The 27,924-nt window shown below is 34.3% G+C and overlaps 1 protein-coding gene across 2 annotated transcripts in view; it reads right to left on the reverse strand.

The window, feature by feature from the left end:
* Positions 1–27,924, reverse strand: part of CDH18 (cadherin 18) — a 517,801-nt gene that overhangs the window by 52,231 nt on the left and 437,646 nt on the right. For both annotated transcript variants that reach the window (XM_081089750.1, XM_081089751.1), the window contains exons 6-7: positions 20,226–20,413; positions 9,806–10,059 (exon numbers count right to left, since the gene is read on the reverse strand). In XM_081089750.1, coding sequence (XP_080945876.1) covers positions 9,806–10,059; positions 20,226–20,413 — 442 coding nt within the window. The remainder of the gene's footprint in view (positions 1–9,805; positions 10,060–20,225; positions 20,414–27,924) is intronic.

A 27,924-nucleotide genomic window follows, 5' to 3' on the forward strand; every position in this document is an offset into this window, starting at 1 on the left:
AAGTGCATTGGAAGAGTTATTTTTCATTTCAATAACAAAATTTCACTCCTCAGAAACATTTACTATTTTGATTACAGTTTGTCCATTTCACCATAATAAACTAATTGAAAATGTATGCACTGAAAATCTTACAGTGATTTACTTGGAGAAACATCAGTTGGCTTGAAGTCTAGGAGACTTCTCTCACATGTCACACTTTAGATACTTGCAGACACAGAACGTGAGTGGTAAAGCAGATTTATTTGAGATTTTTGCCTCCCAATCAGCTGTATTTGTAAGTTTGACTGACCTTGACTAATAGATGGGATCGAGTTTAATCCATATACACCCTGTGGGATACTTCAGCAGCTTGGCCTTGTCTTTAACCAAACAAACAAACAATCAAACAGCTGTGGCATAGCTCAGATTCATTAAAAAAGATAAGGTTCCCTTTGTTCATTTTTGGGATACAATTTATCCCACAAGCCATGCATCCAGAAAATAATCTTTCCAAAACATACGGATCTTGTCACTTGATAAAGAGCACCGTGTGCTTCATAAAAGGGGTGGCACACAGAGCACAGAGCTATTTTGGAAGGGTTTTGAATTTTCTGAACCAAAGGGATCCAATGAAACAAAAGCATCTAACTCAGCGGTTCTCAAGCTGTGGGTCGCGACCCCTTTGGCAGTCGAACGACCCTTTCACAGGGGTCGCCTAAGACCATCCTGCATATCAGATATTTACATTACGATTCATAACAGTAGCAACATTACAGTTATGAAGTAGCAATGAAAATAATTTTATAGTTGGGTCACAACATGAGGAACTGTATTTAAAGGGCCAGAAGATTGAGAACCACTGATCTAACTGAAGTAAAACTCTGGCATAAGAAATCGTGTTTCCCCATCTGTTATTTACTCCTCTAAGTTACTAAGATATCATACATTCTAATAATCCTGAGTTTTAGAAATGCTGTGGAACCATTTAAAACTTTTTAAATTTATTTGAAATAGTCACCTAAAAGCTATTAGGCGGTTTAGTCTCCAGTCAGTAGTCTAATAAAACAGTGACCCTAAGCCAGGATTTAGCTATTCATTCCGGGGCTAAATGAAACCAGACCACCCAGAAACTATGCTCTCTTCCTGAGTCAGGGCTGTGATTTGGGGAGGTCACTACTATAGGCCAGGCTGTTAGATGAATTTGAACCAAAAAATGGGAAAAAGTTTACAGGTGTTCTGTACCTTTATTAAAGCATGGAAATGACCATATTCTGATTGAATCTCTATGATGGCTTAACTGTGTTATCTGGAGCCAGTCAGTTGGTCCTCAGTTTACAGATATCTTCTTCCATATAAGAACACGTTTTTCTCAATCACTTTTAGGTCTCCTTACATTCTCAAATGTCATAGTTACATGACATTTAGCAGTAAAGTTCTTAGTCAATGTAAATATGCTAACTTGGCTATATGAAATGTGATACATTTGTAAAATGCCAGTTACAGACAAAGACTTCTGGCTTTAAGTAGGAGACTGCTTTCTCTCTATCTTTACTTGATTGGTATTCAACATCCTTAAAGAGTTATCTCCCTTGTATTAGAAGACCCAGTGATTCCACTTCTTGGAATTTATCCAATGAAACCTGAAACACTAATTCAAAAGGCATATGTGCCTCTATGTTCATTGCAGTGTTATTTACAATAGCCAAGATTTGGCAACAGTCCAAGTGTCCATTAGTAAGTGTCTAAGTGTCCATTAGATAAGAGAATAAAACAGTTATGTACATTTATACAATGAAATACTACTCAGCCATAAAAAAGAAAATTTTACCCTTTGAGACAGCATAGATGGACCTGGAGAATATTATGCTAAGTGAAATAAGCCAGTCAGAGAAAGACAAGTACAATATGATTTTACTCAGATGTGGAATTTAGTGAACAATCTGAACTAATAGGTAAATTAGGAAAGAATCATAGATAGAGAGCAGGCTGACAGCTGAGGTAGGGGGGATAAGGGGGGGAGAGAGATTGAGCAAAAAAGAAAAAAAAAGAGAAAAAAATTCATTCATGGACATGGATAACTATGTGGTGATTATGGGGGGGAGTAGGTTGGTAGGTGCAAGTGGAGGAGGATATAGGGCAGTGATGGCAAACCTATGACATGCGCGTCAGAGGTGACACGCAAACTCATTTTTTTGGTTGATTTTTCTTTGCTAAATGGCATTTAAATATATAAAATAAATATCAAAAATATAAGTCTTTGTTTTACTATGGTTGCAAATATCAAAAAATTTCTATATGTGACACGGCACCAGAGTTGTTAGGGTTTTTCAAAATGCTGACATGCCGAGCTCAAAAGGTTCGCCATCACTGATATAGGGGGAATAAATGGTAATGGAAAAAATAAAAATAAATCAAGAGAAAGAACAACAACCCTACATAATAAAATTGCCCCCTCAGGGGCAATTTGTCCCCTCAGGAGTTCGACTGACCAGGGGTTCAACTGCCCACTATGATGTACGCTGACCACCAGGGGGAGGTGCGGAACGAAGGAAGGCCAGAGACAGCAGCTGGCAGCCAGGGAAGGAAGGTTCTGATCAGCCCTAATCGCCAGCCAGGCCTAGGGACCCTACCCATGCACGCATTTCGTGCACTGGGCCTCTAGTAATTAAATAAAAAAGATGGCTATGACAGTTTTGATCAGGGTATATTAAGCTTGCCATTCTAATTAAACTGTACTAGATTTTCAATAAACTAAACTTTTATAAGCAAATTTGGTCTATAAACATATATCAGATGATATCTTTAACATGAATATATTTTGAAACAATTTCTAGTTATTCTTTGTCTTTCTTTTCAAAAGTTTGAATCCTATATTCAAACCTTAATTATGATATTTTTTACTGTTGAACTTTGCAATATAACCTTATTATTATGAAATATCTCTTAATTTTGCTGTTTTAACATTTAATATTAATGTGGTATTTCTAATTCCCATCTCATCATGAGCTATGTGAAAATTTCAGAGAAACATAAAATAATATAACAACAAAATCTCAACAATAAACACACCAAAAATAATGCAGTCAAAAAAGAAAAAAATATAGAGAACCCAAGGACATGGACAACAGTGTGGTGATTGTGGGCTAGACGGGGTGGGTGGAAGTGAAAGAGGGCACAGAGAGGATAATGGTGATGGAAAAAATAAAATAAAATAGAAAACAAGAATAAAGAACACGGTGATTATACTGGGACACTTGCTCATTGAGGCTACAAGTAAACTCAAAATAGGCAGAGTAAACACTTCTAATTCTCTGCAACACTTGTTTTTTTTTTTAAAGATAATTTAGAATTTTTTTTAAAAAATTTGGCATATATTTTCAACTCTAATCACAATTTTATTCCTAAAGTTAGCATATAAATGGGCTATTGCTTCCTAACTAGGGTCATGTTGAAATTTGAAACAATTAAACACAATATTTGTTATTTCCTTCTGATTGCTGTAAAGTTATACAAAGAAACCATAAAAAAAGTTATCAACAATAAGTAAATATATAGATAAATACAGATATTAATTCAGAGTGGAAAGAAGTTAGGATGGTAGAATGTATATATAGATTCAGAATGTATATAGAGATTACACTAAAGCTCTTCCTCTTATGAGAAATTGTTAATTGAGGTCTTCAATAATTTCTTTGTGTTGTACTAAATCAAGTATTATACGTTTTAGTAGTATTACATTTACCACCATATGTTGTACTATAAAAAGAGGCTTGACTCTTTTCATCATCTCATTTATCCAATGTATGAAGTGCATCCAAATAGTAGACCTGAGGTCTTGGCTTTACTCAATGGCTTTCTGACCATGTAAAACATCAGTCTGTTTCTTACTTTATGACCTTTGACTTCTACAAATGCAATTGTTTATGACTAGTATTATTAATAGAAGTTGTTGTTTAAATATATAAGAGGCCTGGTTAAAAAAAATAGGCCTGGTATTCTGGCTTTAAAAACAAAGAAACAAGGTTTTGGGGGTAAAACAAAACTGGATTTAAATTCTGGATCTGCCACTTTATCACTATGTAAACTTGGCCAAATTACTTAACATTTTGAGCTTTCGTTTCTTCATCTGTAGACTCCTCAGAATTCTTACACAGGTTTTTGGAATGCTATATAAAGCCCCTAGCTTACAGATAACAAGCCATAAATGGTCACTATTTTTAATAGTCACAAGATCACATTTCCAGAAAGCTCTCTAGCTCCTCTTGTACAACCAAAGATTGTTCATCTCGCCCTGGCCAGATGGCTCAGTTTGCTGGCACATTGTCCTGTACACCAACAGGTTGCTGGTTCTATTCCCAGTCAAGGCACATACCCAGGTTGTGGATTTCATCCCCTGTTGGGTCCTGTATGGAGACAACCAATCAATGTTTCTCTCCCAAATCGATGTTTCTCCCCCTCTCTCTCTCCACCCTCCTCTCTCTCTAAAAAAGAAATCAATAAAGACATATCCTCAGGTGAAGATTAAAATATATAAATATATTGTTCATTTCTCCACAGCTATGGGGGAGTTTCTGATTTCCACTTGCAGCATGCCAGCAATTGAGTGCAGTCTGTTTAAATTGAGGGTGTCTTCATTGCAGGTAAATAGCCTGGCTCTGATTTTACTCTTTTTAAAGGTGGTGATTATATTGCTGCCAATTGCACATTCTTGTTGTGAGTTGAAAGAGACAAAAGCTAGACATGGTATGCTCTTAGAAGTCTGAAGAGTCTTACTAATAATTTAGAAAATTGAAATACAAAAGACTGAAGTCAGGAAGCTTTTCACAAATGCCTGTTAAGACTCAAACTCCCTTTCATTATCAATTCTACAGACTTGGAGTTAATTGCATTTCAGGGCACATGGCAAGGTACATCTTTTCACTGTGCTTTTCCTTAATTAGTACAAATGTTTAGTCCCTAAGAAAGGTGGAAGTATAAGGTTTGCTTTTGTGTTTGTTAATGTTTTCTGTTTTTTATTCACTGTTTGCAGCTAGAGGCCCATATGAATGACATACTTTTATTGAAATCAAGAATAAATATTATGCAAATTATACCTTGCAAAAGCAGCTAAGGAATCTAATTATTTTAAGGTAGCTTTAGAAGGATTTATTTTGGTTGTCTAACCAAAACAAAGCAGAAAGAATAATGCATATGCTAATAGACTTGTGCTTCTCAATATTAGCATTTGGAGTCAATACACGAATCATCTTTGCATCCGAACAAGTGGGATGTTCAATTAACATGGCAGTGTTCGATTAATGCTCCTAATAGTACAGAGCAATTACTGAGGCAATTAATAATATCATGGGACAATTCATTATACATAAATTATTTATTTTATTTAAAAATGTATAGGTTGAAATATTACATGGCTGTGAATGTATTTGAAACATACTCACTGGTATACATTTCTCAAAAATCTCTTCTTTTTTTAAATTTTTTAATTTTAATTTTAAAATCTTTATTGTTGAAAGTATTACATATGTCCCCTTTTTCCCCCATTGGCCCCTTCTAGCCCACCCCCGCCCCCACCGCAGGCCTTCACCACCTTATTGTCTGTGTCCATGAGTAATGCATATATCCATATAAATTGTTCCAAACAAATATTAAAATAGCCCATAATATATTTCCCAAGTAAAAGGCTAGATTTTATTTTAACCACTGTTTTTTTAAAAGTAATTCCAAAAGATGTGCTTGTTCTGTTATGATTGTTTCCAATGAATGATTTTAATTTTTTTTTTTTTTTGTAATTGTGATAGCCCTCCAAAAGTCAACAGTGGTTTCTATGGAACCCATATTTTAGAACTACAAATAGTACATATTGAAATTGAGTGTGTTGTTTGGAAAATTATTAGAAAATTTATGATATCTCTTGAGATAAATAAAATCATAGGGTTTGAAACCAGTGAAAACAAGCAAAACTATAATTGGAGGAAGAAATGTGCATTATGCTGGAAGTAAAAAGGAGGATGGGTTGAAACCTAATTTTATGTCATTATCTCTATTGTACTTATTTATTTGACTATTTATTATCTCTATAGTTCATTTTTTGTTTTTTTTTTAATTTCTTTTTTGATTAAGTTATTACATATGTTTCCTTATCCCCATATTACTTCGCATGCCCCCCTCCCTCATGCCCTCACCCCCCTGTTATCTGTGTCCATTGGTTAGGCCTATATGCTTGCATATAAGTCCTTATGTTGATCTCCCCCCTTACCCCTACCCTTCCATACCTTCCCTCTGTGGTTTGATGGTCTGATCAATGCTTCTCTGTCTCTGGATCTGTTTTTGTTTATCAGTTTATGTTGTTCATTATATTCCATAAATGAGTGAGATCATGTGATATTTATCTTTCTCTGACTGGCTTATTTCGCTTAGCATAATGCTCTCTAGTTCCATCCATGCTGTTGCAAATGGTAAGAGTTCCTTCTTTTTTACCGCGGCATAGTATTCCATTGTGTAGATGTACCACAGTTTTTTAATCCATTCATCTATTGATGGGCACTTAGGCTGTTTCCAAATCTTAGCTATGGTGAATTGTGCTGCTTTGAACATAGGGGTGCATGTATCCTTTCTAATTGGTATCCCAAGAAACTAGAAACACCAAAAATCTCTTTTCAAAAACTCTTTCCAAGAGTATAATTAGCACTCCAGTTTTACCAATGGACAAACCAGTTTAGTTTCTTCTGTATCAAGGTTTTTCAACCTCAGACTACTGTCATTTTGGACCAGATAATTCTTGTTTGTGAGCATTATCCCTGGTCTCTACTCAGAGGTAACTAGCATTCCTCACCCAGTTGTGACAACCAAACATGTCTTTAAACATTGTCAAATGTCCTCTAGTGGGGAAACTGCATGAGAGTCACTGTGCCATGTGGAATAGGTGCTTTGGGATATGTTGGCATCTACAGAGCAACAGTGAAAGAAGTTTGTCTCTGACCTCAATGTTTCTTCCTCTGACCTACCCTTTGGGCACAGAGATGCCACTCTTCATAGCATTTAAAAAATTCATTATTATTTATTTTGAATTGCAAAGCTCCCACCATTGCTTTGATTATAATGGCTCATACTTTGTCTTTTCTTCTCTCCCCCTTTGATATTGCTGCCGGATAAATTTCAAAGATGTCAGCACAAAGCCTTATCATGGTCTCTGCCTCGCTTCTTTCTACAATCTCAGCACTTGCCCTTCACACACAGGTAACCTATGCTCCTCATATACACAAAACTACATAGATTTTCTCTATTCTTCATCTGTCTCATCCTTAACCTGAGTTTTGAACCTTACAATCTTCAACTCATTATGTCTATAAGATTTTGTGCGCGCTTTCTTTCCATGCACACCTTCATACCTTTATCTCCCTATCAAAGAATGCAATTTTTTCCAGTTTATCTCTCCACTGGACTTCAAACTGTAGCTGCTGTGTGTGCATGCACTAATTTCTTTATTATAAGGACTATTGTAATAACCAAATAAGGTGCTTTAAATATCTCTTTTAAAACTGAATGTACCTCACACCTCTTTTAATTAAAAGGTATAGACTACATTATTAGCATCTTAATATTTTAAAAAAAAGGCTTACTAAAGTTTATCAAATACTTTATGTGAAACTAATAGCATGAAATATTTTTATTCTCAAAGGTGTTGGCTCCTTTTGTAATAAATGGGCCACATTTGCAAATATCATTTATTTTGCTATAGTTTTTAATATAGTTGAACAAATTATACTTACTGTTAAGTATCAGAAATGTCATTTAAATGTTAGAGACACAGAGCATGGATTCATGCACTTGTGGGGTCCCTCGGCATAGCCTACAGGGATCAGGCCAAAACCGGCAGCCTAACACCACCTGCCACTCCTGCTCATCCTGACCCCACTGCACCTGCCGTTGCCACTGCTCAGTAGGCTCGCTGCAGCTCCACGGAGGCCTCCAGGCTGCAGTGGACAGCCGTGAGCCCTGCGTCTGGCACCCATGGGTCAGCTGAGCAGCTCTCCTGCTGTGGGAGCACACTGACCACCAGGGGGCAGCTCCTGCATTGAGCATCTTCCCCCCGGAGGTCAGTACATGTTATAGCAACTGGTCGACCATTTGTTTGGTCACTGTGGCTTTTATATATGTAGATGGCATTCTATGTAATGCTGGAGCATAGCAGGCTTTTCTCTGGTTGGAAAACTAATTATGTTGTCTCCTACTTCTATTCCTTACATATCGATTTCTATAACTGGGCTAATGCATACTATTTTGTGTACTTGTCCGTCCTGCTTCTTCAAGCAGTGTCCAGCTCTTGCTCTCAGTGTGAGAGAGGGTACCAGTTGACAGGGTACTCCTACACTCACAGATGAAGCAGGATTGTTGAATACACACATTTGTGCACATAACATTGGTTCTCTCCATGCAGGGTTACTGTGGACTTCTTTTTTTTAAGCTGAAACAATCATGCTTACATAAAAGGAAATTGAGAGCCTTTACAAACCTTATGTAGATACCAATGGAAATGATTACTCTATTAGCTTTTGTTAAAATAGATGAGAACTCTCTCTGCCAGGTGTGGTTCAATGGTTGAGCATCAACCCAGAAACCAGGAGGTTGCAGGTTTGATTCCTGGCCAGGGCACATGCCTGGGTTGTGGCCTTGATCCCCAGTAGGGGGCATGCAGGAGGCAGCCGACTGATGATGTGATTGATGATGTTCCTCTCTCACCAGTGTTTCTATCTCTCTATCCCCCTCCTTTCCTCTCTCTTTAAAAATCAATAAAAAAAAAAACCATTAAAAACAATTTAAAAAATAGATGAGAACTCAGGGAATCAGAATAAATATGGGGGAAAGCTGACATATTTATTAAGACTTTCCAACTTCCTAAGGCCTTAGGATTAGTCAAGGGTATAAATCCAGGGTAACTTAAGACTCTCCTACATGTATACAGTCTTTGATTTTATTATAATTGAGACCAAAAAAAAATCTTTCTGATTATACAATAACATTTTAATAATCTCCACGGCATGACATACTAACATAATAAAATATTTACTGAGCACTTACTGACTGTGCCAATTACTTTGTATCAACCTAATCTAATTATATCAGCATATTTATGCAGTATTATTATTCCTTGTTCGTATATTTGGAATTTACATTCCAAGGTTGAATAACTATATCAGATCACACAACTAGTCCATCAAGACTCCAGAATTCCCATATGCTGTCCTATAGTGACAGCGTCTAGTCTCTAAGTGAGCACTCTAGGCAGCTTTGGACATTTAGTAAGTGACTACTAGGTGCAGGCCACTCTGCTTAGCACTTTATACACAATGCTTAATTCTTTCCCCTAATACCTGAGAGATAGAGAGTCGTTTTCTTCTTTTACAGGTAAGGGTGGATGATTCCTAAAGGAACACAGCTATTGTGTCAGAACCTGGAGGCAGATAAGCCTTATTCCCAACCCTCTCCCCTTTTGTACTGCATCTATATTTCCTATCGCTAAGAGATCAAGGTTTCTCAACTTCATTTCTATAAATGTTTCCAGTCAGTTATATTCATATCTATTAAGTCAAGTGGAAAATCTAATCTGTGTGGTCAAAAATATACTCATGGATATAGCTACATATATTCTTCATTTGACAGAAACTCATCTACTGCATGACTCAGATAAAATATCAGTAATATAATTTAATTGTAATAATAGAACAATAACATAGATATCACATATTTAAGTATTATTTTATAAATTTTAAATTACTATGACACAATCAAAATACGTAGATGTCTAAAATTTTGAAGCATACCTTACCTTACTAAGCTATTAGCACTGTCAGGATCTTGTGCCAAAACTGTGCCAACAACAGTTCCAACCTTGGCATTTTCATAGACTTCCATGATGTAGGAGGGCATGGAAAATAGAGGTGGTTCATCCACATCCCCGACAATGATCTTCAGCATGGTGGCATCTTTAAAAGGACCCAAGTGAGAGAAGCGAAAATCAAGGTGTGTATTTGCTCCTTCTATGTTGAGAGTGTAGGACTTCTTTTTCTCATAGTTCAGTGGCTGCAGGGAAAAAAAAAATGAGATCCAAATTATGACAGTTATCACTTTCAAACAAGCATTTTTTTCTATTTTTGAATAGATGTAAATCCATCTATTTTCCCTTAAAAACAAAACTGTAAAGTTTGTATTAGTAATGGTACCTAAAGAAGAAATCAGGGAAACTCAAGTCTGAAATCAACTGTTACTTTTCACAACCATAAATACGATGATAACTAAGTGCAAAAAATATTCCCCACTGGCAAAAAAATGTTGCTTTTGGAGACTCTGATTTGTAGTCTCTTCAAGTAAATTTTCTCTATCTCTTTGACAATTTAACTTATTAAGTATTAATTTTTTTTTATATTTTTACTGATTTCAGAGAGGAAGGGAGAGGGATATAGAGAGAGAAACATCAATGATGAGAGAGAATCACCGACCGGCTGCCTCCTGCACACCCCCCACTGTGGGGGATAGAGCCCACAACCCCGGCATGTGCCCTCGGCCGGAACTGAACCTGGGACCCCTCAGTCTGCAGACAGACGCTCTATCCACTGAACAAACCAGCCAGGGCTTAAGTATTAATTTTAAAAGGAATTATCTATAATACTACCAACAGTACAAAGATAAACTTAAAAATTGCTACTAATTTGTTAAATTTGAAATATATATATATATATATATATATATATATATATATTTCCATTTTGCATTTAAATAATATACTGTATCTCATATCATTGATTTGCATCTACCATATCTTATTTTTTCACCTTGCTGGTTTTAAACTTTTATCATATTTTAGAATCTGATAAACTTTTAAAAATGTATTTTTATTGATTTCAGAGAGGAAGGGAGAGGGAGAGAGAGAGAGAGAAACATTAATGATGAGAGAGAATCATTGATCAGCTGCCTCCTGCATGCCCCATACTGGGGATTGAGGCTACAACCTGGGTATATGCCCTGACCAGAAATCAAACCATGGCCTCCTGGTTCATTGGTCGATGCTCAACCACTGAGCCATGCTGGCTGGACTAAACTTTTAAGTGTTCAATTCAAAATATTTTATTGGAATTTTAGCAATAAATTTGATACAGACTTTTGAATTTCATTTTTGTTGTTTTGTTTTTCATTTATTTTCTCTTTTACTAGTAATAGCATTCCATGTATTTGTTTATTTTTTTATACTGTATTATTGTGTAATCAACTTTGTGCTGTATAGTTTTTTTGTATGTTTCTTTTATTTTTTTAGCTTTCAGTTTTGCCTAATCTTATAATCTTTTTAGTGTACTCTCCTTTTTAAAATTGTCCAACCAATGTTTATTTTCTCTATTAATTACATATATCATCCATAATTAATTTGACTTAGCATATAATAATGAGTAAGGTCAGTATGGCATTTTGTCCCAAGGAATATATGGTCTATTGTAGCATATAAAATAAAATAGTAAACAGACATTTACAGCACTGTGTATTTAGTGCTAGAAGACTGGGTACTATGGAAATTAATAATAAGGATACAAACCTCGGTGCATGTAAGCAGCTAGGTCCTGTTTCTATGAGGAGGTACCTTTGCAGATAAGTAGCGAATGTTTGGGAAGTGTTTAGCATGATGCACACAATAGGCTCTGCAACCTAAAGTGAGCTCCGATTTGTGAGCTTAGAAAACGGAGTTTAATGTCAAAAATCTCCATGGTGATGTTAGTGCAGCTGATGCAGAGACCAGGCTTTTAATGTGAGCCTGGGGAAGCAGCCACTGATGCTGAACTTCCTTTGTAATAGCTATGAGAAGAGGAAGAGGTTTTTTTTATCCTTTATTTCTGTCACTAATTTTGCACTAGCATGCTTTAATCTTGGAACTTTTTCTCTTGGCATTTTCAGAGAATGTTCATTCCCTATGGAGAAACTCAGCTATTTTCCTTTATCCTGAGGGACAAGCAGAAGCTGATTAGAATGAGTATCTTTATGGAATTTTATAAATAGGAAGATCAGTCTTAATGATGTTTATTTTCCTTACCTCTTCTGAATTGCCTAGGATAATTGGCCTTCCCAGAGATTGATGATTGCATAGAAGGAAAAATAACCATTTAATTTCAAAACTTGATATGAAGAGACTAAAACCTAGAAAACTTCTCAGGTCATAGGGACATGGATGAGACTGGGCTACCACAATATTTTATCAGTTTTTAATAAATAAAATATTTTTTTTGATCTGAATATCTCAAATTTTCTAAGGTGGATCGTATATACAATATACACGCATTTATATATGACAAAATTATGTATTTTAGATGTATATATTTTAAAGAAATGTTAATTGATTCTTCAGTTTGTGACGTACCAATTGGGAATCATATTCTTCTGAGGGAGTTTAAACGAGAAATGAATTGCCAAAGAAACTAACATTCCTCTTGGTTGGGAGTTGCATAACTCTGAGCTGGACTCACAGATTGCTAGGGTTTTTTGTTGGCTCCTCTCTCCTCAACCATTTGTACACCAGAAGCATCTATAGACGCAAGCGGTGCACCTTTTTTAATTAAATTCAAAATATCGTGTCAGTTAACTAGTTAACATTAGTGAATGAGAACATCTCTTTGAGTAATTCAACAAATCTCATCCCAATTTAAACAACCTGTTCTGCAAATGGTACAAGTTTGCTTCCATTCAGGAATTGGGTGGGTGGGTATGGTAGCTCTTGGCTCAGAGGAACATGGACTGTCAGAATCTGGGCACGTTGCTCTTGGAATGCAGCATCCTTGATAAGTTTACCATTGTTTAAAATCAATGTATTGTTTTTTAGAGCCAACCTGCTGCATCTGGTAAACCTTATAATGACTAAGGTTCTTCTTTCTAAAGGTGAATATTTGAGACCCTAAAACTAAAACACAAAACAACAAAGCAAAACAACTAGGATTTGTTTACTTTACTAGGGACAGTTACTATTCCTTTCTCATGTGATAACACAGAATTTTAAATCACACATCTCCACTTATTTATTGGTGCTGGCATTCTTATCTTCTGACTCTCAGTGAAATTGTGGAGATAATTTGGCCACTTCTACCCCCCAGATAGTACTATCAAGCTGTACATCAGTTTAACAGGTATCTCTTTTTCCACTTTTTAGCAGGTCCCTTTGCAAATTAGATATTATTTGTCTTAACACTAAACTACCTAGTGATAAGAAGCTGGCTGTTTATTTGGTCACATAATTGTATTTTTATAATAGCTAATATATATTTAACTACCTCAGGGCAGGGATAATCATTTTGCGGAACTTCTTTGCCAGGACAGGCAGATGAGTGGCTAGAAATCCAGTTGAAGTCTCTAAGGAATAAGAGGAATATTTCAGATAGGGACAGTAATTTAGAAGCAGGTAAATTAACGCAAATGGAAATATTTTAACAACCTCATTTAATTCAACAGTGCTAAATTGCAATTTTAGAAAAAGTGAGAAATTATTATATCCATTTATTTATTCTCAGTGATTGCAGGATTATGTATACAATATAAAATATGTTAATTCTTTTATTTGCATTATAACTACAATAGTATACAAAGATTGAATTAGGATTATAATTAGTTTTTATGTTACTATAAGTCTAGCAAAGCTATCCAAGTACTTTTTACTCATCATCCACACATTTTAAATAGATCTTTTAGTAATTTTCTAGTAATCATTTGTTCCTGGGAAATTGAGAAATCTGTGGATTTTACTTTCTTTAGTTACTGGAAGACTTTTATTTATTTATTTAGAATACAATCTACCAGGATCAGGGAAACCTATTCATGTAATATCTCATTTTGCTGCAAAGATGTTACAAGGGGAAATTTTGGGGAAAAGGTTACCCAGGCTATGCTGGTGCCACAGAAAACAATAACATGAAATGTGTGGCTGAGAGTTTATAAAATGCAAAATAAGCATTCTTTTCAGCCTGAAAAAAAGAGAAAGAAAATAAATTCATAAAATAAGTCATAGTGTGAACTTAATAGCATAGTGTAGAACCTGGAAATTTTCATGAGTATAAGAAAGACCTTGTCCAACTCTACATTAAAATGCCAACTTTCCATGCTCTTAGATCTTTCTGGCTAGATTCTGATAATAATCATTCACACTGAATGATGACTAAAACACTCAAGCTAAAGAAATACTTGGGGGTAATTCTTCCTTTTAGAACTACTTTAAGACTCTTTAAAAGAGTAGGGTCCAGTCTTTGATAATCTGTTCAGCATTATTTACTACTACGATATAAATTTTGCCTTCAAGATATTTCGTGTAGGGATGGGAGTTGATAATGTGAATATAGTGTATACCATTTAACAACATTTCAGAACTATGAACTTCTTGGAAAACTGCAAGTTGGGATTATCAACAATTCTAACATTTTCACAGAGATTGGAGTGATGTGGCCACAAACCAAGAAATGCCTGGGGCCATCAGAGGCTGGAAAAAGCAAGGAATGTATTATCCTCTAGAGCAGCGGTTCTCAACCTGTCAGTCGCAAACACTTTGGGGGTTGAATGACCCTTTCACAGGGGTTGCCTAAAACCATAGAAAAACACATATATAATTACATATATTTTTTTGTGATTAATCACTATGCTTTAATTATGTTCAATTTGTAACAATGAAAATACATCCTGCATATCAGGTATTTACATTACGATTCATAACAGTAGCAAAATTACAGTTATGAAGTAGCAACGAAAATAATTTTATGGTTGGGGGTCACCACAACATGAGGAACTGCATTAAAGGCTCGCGGCATTAGGAAGGTTGAGAACCACTGGTCTAGATTTTATGGAGGAATTGCATCCTAGCCAAAAATTAAGCTTTATTTCAAACTCCGGGCCTTCAAAACTGCGAGAGAATGTTTTAAGCCACACAGTTTGTTGTAATTTCTTACAGGAGCCCTACAGACAAATATAGATTTATTTGCCTCATATATAAACACAGTGAGTTTTTTTTTTTTAAATTTCATTATTGATTAAGGTATTACATATGTGTCCTTATTCCTCCAAACCCCCCAAGCCCCCCTCCCCGCTAATGCCCTCACCCCCCTGTTGTCTGTGTCCATTGGTTAGCTTATATGCATGCATACAAGTCCTTTGGTTGATCTCTCCCCCTTACCTTCACCCTCCCCTAACTTCCCTCTGAGGTTTGACGGTCTGATCGATGCTTCTCTCTCTGGATCTGTTTTTGTTTATCAGTTTATGTTGTTCATTATATTCCATAAATGAGTGAGATCATGTGATATTTATCTTTCTCTGACTGGCTTATTTCGCTTAGCATAATGCTCTCCAGTTCCATCCATGCTCTTGCAAATGTTAAGAATTCCTTCTTTTTTTATCGCAGTGTAGTATTCCATGTGTAGATGTACCACAGTTTTTTAATCCACTCATCTGCTGATGGGCACTTAGGCTGTTTCCAAATCTTAGCTATGGTAAATTGTGCTGCTATGAACATAGGGTGTGCCTATATCCTTTCTGATTGGTGTGTCCGGTTTCTTGGGACATAGTCCTAGAAGTGGAATTACGAGGTCAAATGGGAGTTCCATTTTTAGTTTTTTGAGGAAACTCCATACTGTTCTCCACAGTGGCTGCACCAGTTTGCATTCCCACCAGCAGTGCACGAGTGTTCCTTTTTCTCTGCATCCACTCCAGCACTTGTCGTTTGTTGATTTGTTGATGATAGCCATTCTGACAAGTGTGAGATGGTATCTCATTGTCATTTTGATTTGCATCTCTCAGATAATTAGTGATTTTGAGCATGTTTTCATATGTCTCTTGGCTTTCCTTCTGTCTTCTTTCGGAAAGTATCTATTTAGGTCAGTTGCTCATTTTTTGATGGGTTGTTTATCTTCCTTTTTTTTTTAATGTGCTGAAAGGTTTAAATATCTTTGGAATCAATTGCTCTTTAAGGTTTCATAGAATTTCTTTGTGTATGATTGGATCTGAAGAATTTGGAGGGGTAGTTCTTTCACAAGTTTCTCATTATCTTATATGAAATTAGTTTATGTGTATTTTTTATGTCTTTGAAGTTGCTTTTTAGAAACTTTTACAAAAATATTCTTTACATGAAATTTATTTGTGTAAAATTAAGAAAGTATTATGACACACTTTCTATTTTTTAATAGCTATTTATTTTCTATTATTCCTTCCATTATTTTTATTAAGATTAGTTAAAGTTTATTTATTTTTTTATGTTTTGCTTTCTTTCCAAAATCTAACGTTTTTGTATATAATATGTTTCTGATTTCTAACCTCATTGATGTCTTTATTTATTTTTTTCTTTTATTCTTCCTATTTTTAGTGATAGCTTCTATTTATTTAATTTTATTATTTTACTTCTGTCTTTAATATATTTAGGATTATGAATATACTCTCAGAAGTACTTATTATGTATCTCATAGTTTCCATATACCTTTCTTTGCTAGAAATTTTGCAATTTTGTAGTACATTTTTCTTTTATTTACATTTTATTAAAGAAAAGTTTGCTATTGTCTGTTGTTGTGGTTAAGTTTCTAGGTTGAGGGATTTTGTTGTTTTCTGGGTCATTTTCATGAATTTTTAGTTATATTGTATCTGGAGGAGAGCATTTTTGTCTATACTATTTTGGCACTTCTCTGTCAGAAGTTATTACAAACACAGTAATAGATTTCACTGAATTGAAATGGACTCATCTCTCTTCAGCATCAGGCTGAGCAGGAGTATTGCTTTCTAGATATTAGAACTTATTAAGAATAAAAATATCATGTTGGCTGAGGTTTTTAATAGTAACATCCCTAAAGAATAATCAGTTTTTGTAAATAGTTCATTAGAATTAGAAAACTATTTTTTTTCTTACAAAGTATGCTCATGGATTTGCCTATATGTATATTTACAATGTGTTGGGATGCCTTGCTTATTGCTCTTTGTAATTCATGGCCTCAAAACTTTACAATCCATGGCAAAAAATACATTCTGATTCTTAGTCTGTCATGTAATGCCAGGCAAAGTAATGATGTCAAAAAATAAAATAAACACAATCCACTAAAAAAGTGGTTATTTGGAATAGATATAGTATCGCTATAGTGAAACCCATCTTACTTTTCTCTTAAGATTAACTTGAGATTTTACAATATAAGTTTAAAATTTACCATGTTTACTCATTGTCCATTTCAATGGATCATTTATTAAATGAAATGATATAATATAGAATATAATTTTTATGTAATATAGAGTATAAAAATACAAGTACCTGGTTATAAAAATATTTAATAGCTATTATAGACAGGAATACATTTGTAGCATATATTCATGGAAATACTAGGGAATTCACAGTAAATTAACCAGAATAAGGTCTTCCTACTCCTCAGACCTAGCAAATTTAAGAAAGAGATGGAATTGCCCTCTTTTATACCGTAAGAAATAAGTGAAAAATAGAAAAGATAATCCAAAGAAGGATATTTGTGGCTGAAATATATCTGAAAATGTTGCACTACAAAGACAATACTTAAATTGAACTCTGAAAAACAAAATATTTTTTTAACAAAGGAGGAAGGGGAAGTAGACTACCAAGACAAATGAATGACAGCATGTTCTTGTGGTACAATATAATACCACAGGATGCTTCATTCTTTGTGTGCATCCAGGTGAATTGGACAACATGCAACAAAGGAGGGCAGCTATATAACGGCATGATGTGTCTGGAAACTATATTTAAAGACTTGGTGCAAATGCAGGAAGAAAGGACGACAAGTAAAAAAAGTAGGTATTGAGGTATTATTGTAATTATTAGCCAGGCCAAACTTCAAGTGTATTTTGACCATATTTTATCTATGTTTACTAAACACCTTGTAAAGTGCTTAAATAAGAAAACTGAAGGTTAAAAGACTTGATATAATGTCATCTACTGCTTTAATGATAGGGCCAAGTTTATATTTCATCTGACAGTAAGAACATGTTTTCCATCACCCTTCATTGATATGGAGACACATTCAAGATTTTTTGGTTTAAATCAATAAGCATCTATATGCAATTAAATAGGTTTAAAAGGAAAAGTGATACTACAAACGATATTGTTGATATTCATTAAGAGCAAATAGGGTTGGAACCTTGAATTGAAAAAAAAAATGGAACAATTTTATAATGAGTGCAAATTGGTATAAAAAGCCCAAGAAGAGATTTGGAGACAGACTGCTAAGAAGAAGCACATCCCTAGCTAGAGGTTGATGTCAGAGGAAAAAGTGCATCAACTTGCATTCATCCTTATCAATTTTCCCCCTTCCGCCCAGTCAGGCTCCATTAAACAATGAATGAAAGTTATCAAACTGTATTTACAAGGTGCCATACCATGGACTGGTGAATTTAACTTGGCAATTTTATGATGAAGAAATGATATGGACAGGAATGTGCAGAGCTCCTGCAAGCTGATTTAGAGAGCACAGCTGATTTTGATCTTTGGGAAGATTAGCTGCTCTGCCTTGCTGGCTAACGTGAGCTGCTTTAGAGATTAAATAAGGAACAGACTTTGACAGACTTGTATCCATTTCTTGCCATCTGAATCAGTACCTCTTAAAGGTTAAAACCCACTGAGTTAAATAGTTTAGGTCTTAAATCTCTATGCTTTACAACATAAAACATAGCAATAAAGTAACTCTGAGATTGATAATGCTAATCCGAAAGATATGATTATTTTACACAGACCAGTGATGACTACTGTTTTATAGGCACTTACACACTTTATATTCTACTTTGTAGACCCCTGTGTAGCATTCAGAAAAAAACAAACAAAAAAAACCCTTAATCTTGAATTTTAAATCAATATAAAATTGTGATTACTAGAAAAATTAATGAGATTTTATATAGAGCAAATAGAAAAGTATACACAAAACAAAAACAGATAGACAGATATTGATAGATGGATGATAGATAGATAGATAATTAAATTCACATTAATATTTACAATAGCACATGAGGGTAAAATTTCTCAGCCTGTGTTCTGAACATATTCTACTGCAGAATAACCTGGAGTGTTTGTCAAAAAGGTCAATTCCACCTTGGTCAGTACATAGCTCAGTTGGTTGGAGCATTGCCCTGTACACCAAAAGATTGCAGGTTTGATTTCTGATCAGGGCACATACCCAGGCTTTAGGTGCATATGTGAGGAAACTGATCAATGTTTTTCTCTCCTCCTCTCCCTTCTTTCTCTCTAAAATCAATGAAAGAATATGTCCTCCAGTGAGGATTAAAAAAAAATTTAAAAAGCCAATTCCTTGGCCCCACCCACTACAGTCTTTCTGAATCAAAATATGCAATAATTAGAGTCCAGAGATCTGAACAAGTAGATTTTTAAGCTGAAGTCATTAAACATTTAAAGACTGAGATACACTTCACTAGGTGTTACATTTAAATTGATTTCTGTAATTTTATTAGTTCCACTTCTTTTTTATAAGGACATGAGCCTTATGTACTATTAATAGCAAAAAGCAATTGATTCAATCCAATGACAATTCTTAAGAATAAAAAAGAATGGGAAATAAGGTTAATGGTTTCACCGAAGCTGTTTTGATGGCTCCATGATCATCAAGTATAAACTTATAGCCTAAGGAGTGCTGGATAATGTGGTAAAGATTTTTACATTACTGTAGTTTAGGAAAGTCTCTTAGTTACAACATAGAGTAATGATATTAATACAACTGACATTGATGAGAAATCTGTTATCATAGAACAGTGGTTCTCAACCTTGGCTGCACATTAGAATCACCTGGGAATCTTTTCAAAATCCTGATTTCTGGGCCTCATCCTCCGGAAATTCTGTTTCTTTGTTATGGGGTGAGGCCACAACATTAGTAACAAAGAAACAGAATTTCTGGAGGATGAGGCCCAGAAATCAGGATTTTAAAAAAAGATTCCCAGGTGATTCTAATGTGCAGCCAAGGCTGAGAACCACTGTCTTAGAACAAAGATGAGGGGGGACATTCGTGGTGTATTCAACATAATGTTTTCTCAACATACAAGATATAATCTCTAAAAGAGTATCCAAAGAGCCAATCACAATGTTGCATAACTAAAATGTAATTACATTTTCAAGAGGAAATACTTTATCATCTTAATGACCTGACAATATGGATGATTCATACCCCTGCTAAATTTTCATTCATGGAAAAATGAGCCAGTTGCATAAATCACTGACATGGTATTCATTTTACCTTCTTTAAGGAAAGGATCCCTTCTCTGGTCTCTTTGTCAGTAGAGATGGAGAATATCCCGATACCGTCACCGTTAATGATGGAGTACGTCATGTCAGCGTTTGAGCCAGTGTCTGCATCATTTGCCTTGATTTTCCCAACGGCTGAACCAACTTGAGCTGACTCAGGAACATACAGCTGATAGTGCTCTGAAAAATATTTTATATTAAACATTTCAATGATAATAAATTTATTTTACAAGAAAATGCATTAAAATATTAAGAAAAATATTTAAATGGACATAAAATTAAGTTGTTTTCAAGTTTTAAATTTCAGTATACCACTTAGTAATGAAATACTAGACTTACATATATGCAAAGTAGCCTACATATGAAGAATTTGTAGATATCTGAATTAAAATATTTTATCAACTCTACACCCATAAACAACAGAAAAATAAATGAGGGAGGTCAAGTTTGCATTTTTATGTTGAGCAAAACTGTAGTGCAATCTCCATTTTTGCTCCAGATAATATGTGAAATTTAAAGTGAAAACAGAAAAAAGAATATAGCCTACATGTAAATGTGATTTTTACTTTGATCAATCAACTTAAGTTGGTGAAAACTATGGCAAATAAATACAGTGTTTTTATACATTTATTTACCACGTATTTTTGGTCAGCTTCTAAAAATAATTTAAAGTAATTTTATAATAAAGTAAAAATAAAAAAGGAAATTGAATAGGGAGACCAGAAGTAAATCCCTACATATAAAGCCAACTGATCTTTGATGAGGGTGCCAACAGACAACAATGTAGAAAGAATAATTTCTTCATCAAATGGTATTGGAAAAAATAAGATATTCACATATAAAAAATAAAATTGGACCTTTGCCTTACATTATATGCAAAAATCATCTCAAAATGAATTAACAGCTGAAAATGTAAATTCCTAGAAGAAAACATAGGGGGAAATCTTCTTGACATTGGTTGTAGCAACAATTTTTTGGCTATGACATCAAAAGCACAGGAAAACAAAAGCAAAAATAGATCAGAAGGACTACACCAAACTAAAATACTTCTGCACAGCAAAGGAGAGAATCAGCAAAATTAAAAATACAACCTAACGATGGAACAAATATTTTAAAATCATTAATATAATACCAGCTTAATATCCAGAAATTAAGGAACTTATACAATTCAACACTAAAAGAACAATTTGATCAAAAATGGGGAGAGGAACTGAATAGACATTTTTCAAAAGAAGACATGAAAATATGTTCACCATCACTAATCATCAGAAAAATGCAAATCAAAATAACAATAAGATATCATCTCACATCTGCCAGAATGGTTATTACTAAAAAAGACAAATATAAATAAAAAATATTGGCGAGATCTGAAGAAAAGGAAATCCTTGTGCATTGTTTGTGAACCATGTAAGTTGGTTCAGCCACAATGCAAAACAGTATGGAGGTTTCTCAAAAATGTAAAAATAGAACTACCATATAATCAGTAATCTCACTTTTGAGTATATCTGAAAGAACTGATATTAAGACCTCACAGAGAAGTTGGTATTCCCATGTTCATTGCAGCAGCATTCACACTGGCCAAGATATAGAAATAACCCATACCCTCAATAGATAAAGGAATAAAGATAATGAAAAAGATTCTCTCTAATAAGATAAAAAAAATACAAAAATTTTGTAAAATACAGCCTCTGAGTACTTATTATATAAGTCATAAAGGTAATATTCTAGCTAGGGAATTACAGGATTAATAGAAGTGGAAATTGAAAACAGAGACATTATGATAAATGTAAATGAACTCAATGAGTTTAAGATGTCTCTGATAACAAAGATTATTAAAATGTAAAAATAGAACCTGCTAGGGAAGAAAGCATATTCTAAAGAGCTTAGCATGCGTTTAATGCTTAAACATTTGTGTTTAACATAGATATAATACCTTTGTAACCCTAAACACCAATATAATTCATTTATGCCCTAACACATTTTAGTATACTGTGCTTAACAATGGAAGAAAACACATAAAATTATCCTAAAATAACAATTTATATCTAACTTACTCTACATACTAATTCTAACAAAAACAATGTGCCAGTACTAACCGTGAAGGTATATAAATACTGTATACAGTTACCCTTAAAAATTCTGACACCTGAGAAACAACAGTCCACAAATAATTAGGTATTACGATCTTTGAATTATAATGGTGATACATAAACTTTCATTTACCTGTTAATTTATGAGAATTGGAATTTTCTATGGGAGTGAAAAACACAGGGGAGAAACTTTATAGAGTATAATCAAAATGAATTTAGAAATCTTTGACTAAAAGCCTGAAGTTTTGCCATTGCCATTAATTCATTCACATAGAAAAAGTCAGCTTGCTATTCAGGAAAAAAAAATGCGCTTTTATCTAAACAAGATTAGTAAAGGTCATAAATCATAGAATATTAATATAGATGTTGAATAATCTTTTGCTTTTTCCATAATATATTTACTCATAATTACTCTCTGGGAAAAACAAACACACAGACAAAAAACAACACCCATCTGAATAATTTTATGCTACAGTTCAGTGAGCATTTCTACTGTTGCCAAAAGAATCCTCAGAGTACGCTGAGTTCACAAGAAGGTTATGTAGCCTGGCCCATGGTGCAGCTCAGTGGTTGAGCATCGACCCATGTACCATAAGGTTGCTGGTTCAATTTCCCATAGGGCACATGTCCGGGCTGCAGGTTTGGAGTGGACAAGAGGTGCAATGGATGTTGATGTTTCTCTCTCATCAGTGTTCCTGTCTCTCCCTCTCCCTTCCTCTCACTCTAAAATCAATAGAAAAATATATTTTTAAAAGGTTATATACTGTGCTATACCACCTTCAAGAGGGTTAACGTGAATTTAAAAAAGCACATAGACAGATGGCAATTTCACACACACACAAACATATACACTCACGCATATTGTTTATACAAGCATATATTATAAGTGTGTACTATATAGTATCTCCACTTATTTATTAGCTTGAGATGGAGAAAAAGAGAAGTAGGCAAATAGAGAGACAAAGAGATCGTTCATTCAATTTTCAGAAATACATCTATAATTGGGTGTGTGAAAAAAATTCTTAATTCTCCCTCTTGAAATTAATGATTGAGGTTTTCTTGTTCCCTCCCTTAAAGCATTTACTAGAGAAAAGAGTTATTATTTTAACAGTTATCAATAATGGAAAGATATTATGAAGCAGTGAAGAATCACTGGAAAAGATCCTTTATAGTAAAATACATTGTTCTTTTGTTGAAGGCTGAAATAGATAACGATTTGATGTCAATTTAATGATACAAAGACTCCTCCCAAACCAACCAAAGTGCCCACATGTGCATCACTGTGTATTGTGAGATGGGTATATATTTTTTCAGAGAAGAAAAGTACAATTAGCCAGCCGATTTGCTCCTTTTTCTGCATCCATAGTTAAGGTGTATTTTGGTGTTTATAATAAACAAAAATCATCAGATGTGTTTAGTTTTAGATGGTGTTTTCATATTGAAATATAGAGTGATAACTTAGTCTGAGTTCTGAATCCTTTTTTTTCAGTCATAAAAGTTCTCTTTCAGAATTTTTATTTTATTTTTTGTTTATAAAGGAAAGTTTACATTTCAGTTTTCTTCTCTGATCACTCCACCTATAATATACTAACTTGCTTATTATATAGAGATTTTTCTCTACTTTCATTGTTTCTATATTATTATTCATTCTTTTGTTGTTTATTGTTTTCATGACTTATATTATTTTCAGTTTTCTAGAACTCCTAATTTATTTCTATATAGTCTTTTCACATCATTATGTCTTTTAAAAAAATCATTTCAACACAAATGTATGTATGGCAGAAACTTCAATCTTTCTCTTTAATTTCTTTCCACCACCATATTCCATTGGTCAAACAAAGTCATTGGTCAAGCCCAAAGTTAAAGTAGCAGGGACATACACACCACCTACAGAAAAGCATGATAAGAAAGTGAAAGGACAAACACTCCTGAATAAATGATACAGTTTGTTCACCGTCTACTTTCCTGTCACAAATGTGTGTCTGCTTCTCACAGGTAAAATCCACTACATGATGAGTGACACCCCAAATATCTTTAAACCATGGCATCAGACTTGTATGGGTGTACTCACACCACGACAGCCATAGGGAGCCATGGAGTCTATTGGAAGACTTGATGTCAGTAGCAAGTACACATGCTCCCCTCAACTCTTGTTCCCCTGGATGCCACTTGTTCTTCACGGGGCTCCACAACAGGCTCCCACGGGAGGAATGTACTCAACGTTCTCAGGGCCAGGGAGACAGGAGCAGGTCTCCTGAATGAGGTGCCTGTCATACCAAATGTTTACTACATCGCCTGCAGCATTTTGATACCTTAAATCATTGTAAAGGTAGAATTTTTATCTTATCTCGAAAAGTTGAATGTATTAGAACAATTGTGATTTAAATGCCTTAAAGCAGTGGTCGGCAAACTGTGGCTCTTGAGCCACATGCGGCTCTTTGGCCCCTTGAGTGTGGCTCTTCCACAAAATACCACGTGTGGGCGCGCATGTACAGTGCGATTGAAACTTTGTGGCCCATGCACAGAAGTCGGTATTTTGTGGAAGAGCCACACTTAAGGGGCCAAAGAGCCGCATGTGGCTCGTGAGCCGCAGTTTGCTGGCCACTGCTAAAGTAATGATATGACTGACATCAGCCAAATGGCAAGTTAGGAAGCTCCAAGCCTCGATTCCCCGTGGAAACATGGAAAACACCAGAAACTGGCTGGACAAAGTTATATGAGCTCTGGAAAAGCCAAAAGTTCGTAGCCACCAAGCAAATGCTCCATTAAGAAAAAGTACTTTCCAAACTGTAAGGATCTGTGGTGTTTTACTTGCTCTTGCTCCACCCTCTCCTGTAAACAGAACTCTTGGTCGGCAGCAAGTACCAGATTAATTCTCAATTCTCTCTATGCAATGATAAACAAAAATGACAAACCTTTAACCAACTGACTGTGAATAAAATGAGAGACAAGTCAAATTACTAAAATCAGAACAACCTTGAGCCAGAACCGCATATTTTGTAGAAAGAAAAAAAATTGTAAGAAAATAGTAAAAAATTTACATATATTTATACAATACTGACAAATTATTAGAAACACACGAACTATAAAAACTGAAATTAGAATAGCTATTACTTTTACAAAAGCAAAAGAAAATAAGTATTAACGAGCATGTAGAAAAATTGGAACACTTAATGCATTGCCATTGGGAATGTAAAATAGTACATTTTCTATGAAACAGTATAGTGGTTCCTCAAAAAGTTAAACATAAAATTATCATAGGATCCAGCAATCCTACTTCTGGCTATACACACAAAAGCATTGAGCACAGTGACTTAAACATATATGTGTACACCAATATTCATAGTAGCATTGATGACAATATCCAAAAGACAGAATCATCCCAAATGGCCTTAATAACAAATGGTTAAAGAAAATGCAATATAATATCCAACAGAATATTAAAAAGCTTTTAAAATGAATTAAATTCTAATATACAGTATGAATAAAGCTGAAAAACATGCTAAATGAAGTAAGAAAGGGCAAATACTTTATGATTCTACTAATATGAAATAGAATAGTAAAATTCAGAGACAGAAAGTTGATAGCAGTTGCCAGTTACTGAGGGGAGGGGAAAATGCAGAGTTAGTGCTTAATGGGTACAAAGTTTCAGTTTTGCAAATGCAAAGAGTTCTAAAGATGGAAGGTATTGACGACCGCACAGCATTGTAAAATTGTGAATCCCACTGAACTGAACAGTTAATGATGGTTAAGGTGGTAAATTTTATGTTCTTTACAGTTTATCACAGTAAAAGTTAAGTAAAATCAAGATGTGAGCAACTGGTATTTGAATCTTTACTCAGCATGGAAAAAATCGGGATAGCACAAATGCTGGGAATCCATAATGCTGGGGAGAATCTAATAAAAATGAGAAATATATTTTACAAAAATATATAAATTGTCTTCAATATGTTAACTTTGCTCTGATTCTCTGAATGGAAAACTAAAATATGAAGGTGAAATGGCTATTATTTAATTTTAAACAAATTATTTGTAGTATATTAGTATTTTTCCTTTAGTTTGAATATACATGAATGATTTCTGTTATAGTTTACCTCATTAGGAAGTTTTAAAGATATCTTCAAATAGTGCTAAAATTACCTGTTTTGGTTTTATACTATGTAATTGTACACGCATAAAGATACAAATACAATTATTTCATATTTTTGTTTCTGACTGTGCTATAATTTTATTTTCTAGATGTGATCCTTTTCCCATAATTTCTTAGAAGGCATCATAAAATGTTAATGATTAGGTGAAGTACATTAAAGAAAGGAAGACTTGGTGGGAATAATAAAAGGGCATTTTGCTCAATGAAGCTTGTCCCTTTTAAGACACATTTTCCCCAGGATAGAATTGATTCTAATTGCTTTTTAAAAGACCTGTATCCTTGCTTCAGTGACTTTGCCAGGTAAGCAAATAAATTATTCCCTAAGATTAACCCAAGCCACAGCCTTCAACACCTTTAATTAATCTGATCATCACATTCATTGTGACTAATTAGTATTTTTCTTACATGAATAGTATTTATATGAGAAAGTGACCAGTTGAATATAAAATATGTATTTATAGATGATTCTGGGAGAAAATTGATTGGCATATAAGTGGTTAGATACCATAATATCTGAATTATCTAGGTTGCCTGACATTAACAAGATTACCCGGAAGGTTTCTAAGTCTCTTTTAAATTGTTTTATGCAGATAGTTTACAGTGGAAATGCTGCTTTCAACTTAGGAAAAGGACACACAAGCAATAAGGAATTTCCCTGCATCTAAGAAACTTCTATTGAATTTTAATCATTAAGCATTACATTAAGGTCTGCCTGCAATGTTTTAATACATGAATAAAGCATATTACTAATACTATAGCTATTTGAATGCCACACATTAAAAACACAATTGTCCAGTATGAGAATCTTCACTGCACTCTGAAATACTACATTTAAAATTCTTTAACCTAACACATTTTGTGTTATGATGTGTCAATCATAGCAAAGCTGATTATCCTATGAAAAGTTATTGTTCTCTTCAAAGTGAAGATACAGTGTGTCACTTTTGAACATTCTCTCACTTTAAATATTTTTTACTGATTTCAGAGAGGAAGTGAGAGGGTGAAAGAGATAGAAACATTATTGATGAGAAAGAATCACTGATGGGGTGCCTCCTGTATGTTCCCTACTGGGCACTGAGTCCACAACCTGGAAATCATCAAACCATGACCTCCTGGTTCATAGATTGACACTCAACCACTGAGCCGCACTAGCTGGACAAATAGTCTCTCACTTTTAATGATATGCATGACTCATAAAAAGCTAAAAGATGGTAAATTTATAAATTCTAATTGAAAATAATTCCTATTTTTTTCAACATTCTGTGAAAAATTGATTCATAAAACCTAACTAGAAACAAAGCACTTCAAATAAATTTCTGCTTATGACCCTAAACATAAATAACTATACAAAAGAGAGTAAATAAAGGAAAAAAATGATAATTCTGCCATAGCATACAGCCAAATAAATTTTAAACAAAGAGTAAAATGGTTGACATGTTATGACTGGTAAG

The sequence above is a fragment of the Myotis nattereri genome (assembly GCF_964212035.1).
Source record: "Myotis nattereri genome assembly, chromosome: 4".
NCBI lineage: Eukaryota > Metazoa > Chordata > Mammalia > Chiroptera > Vespertilionidae > Myotis > Myotis nattereri.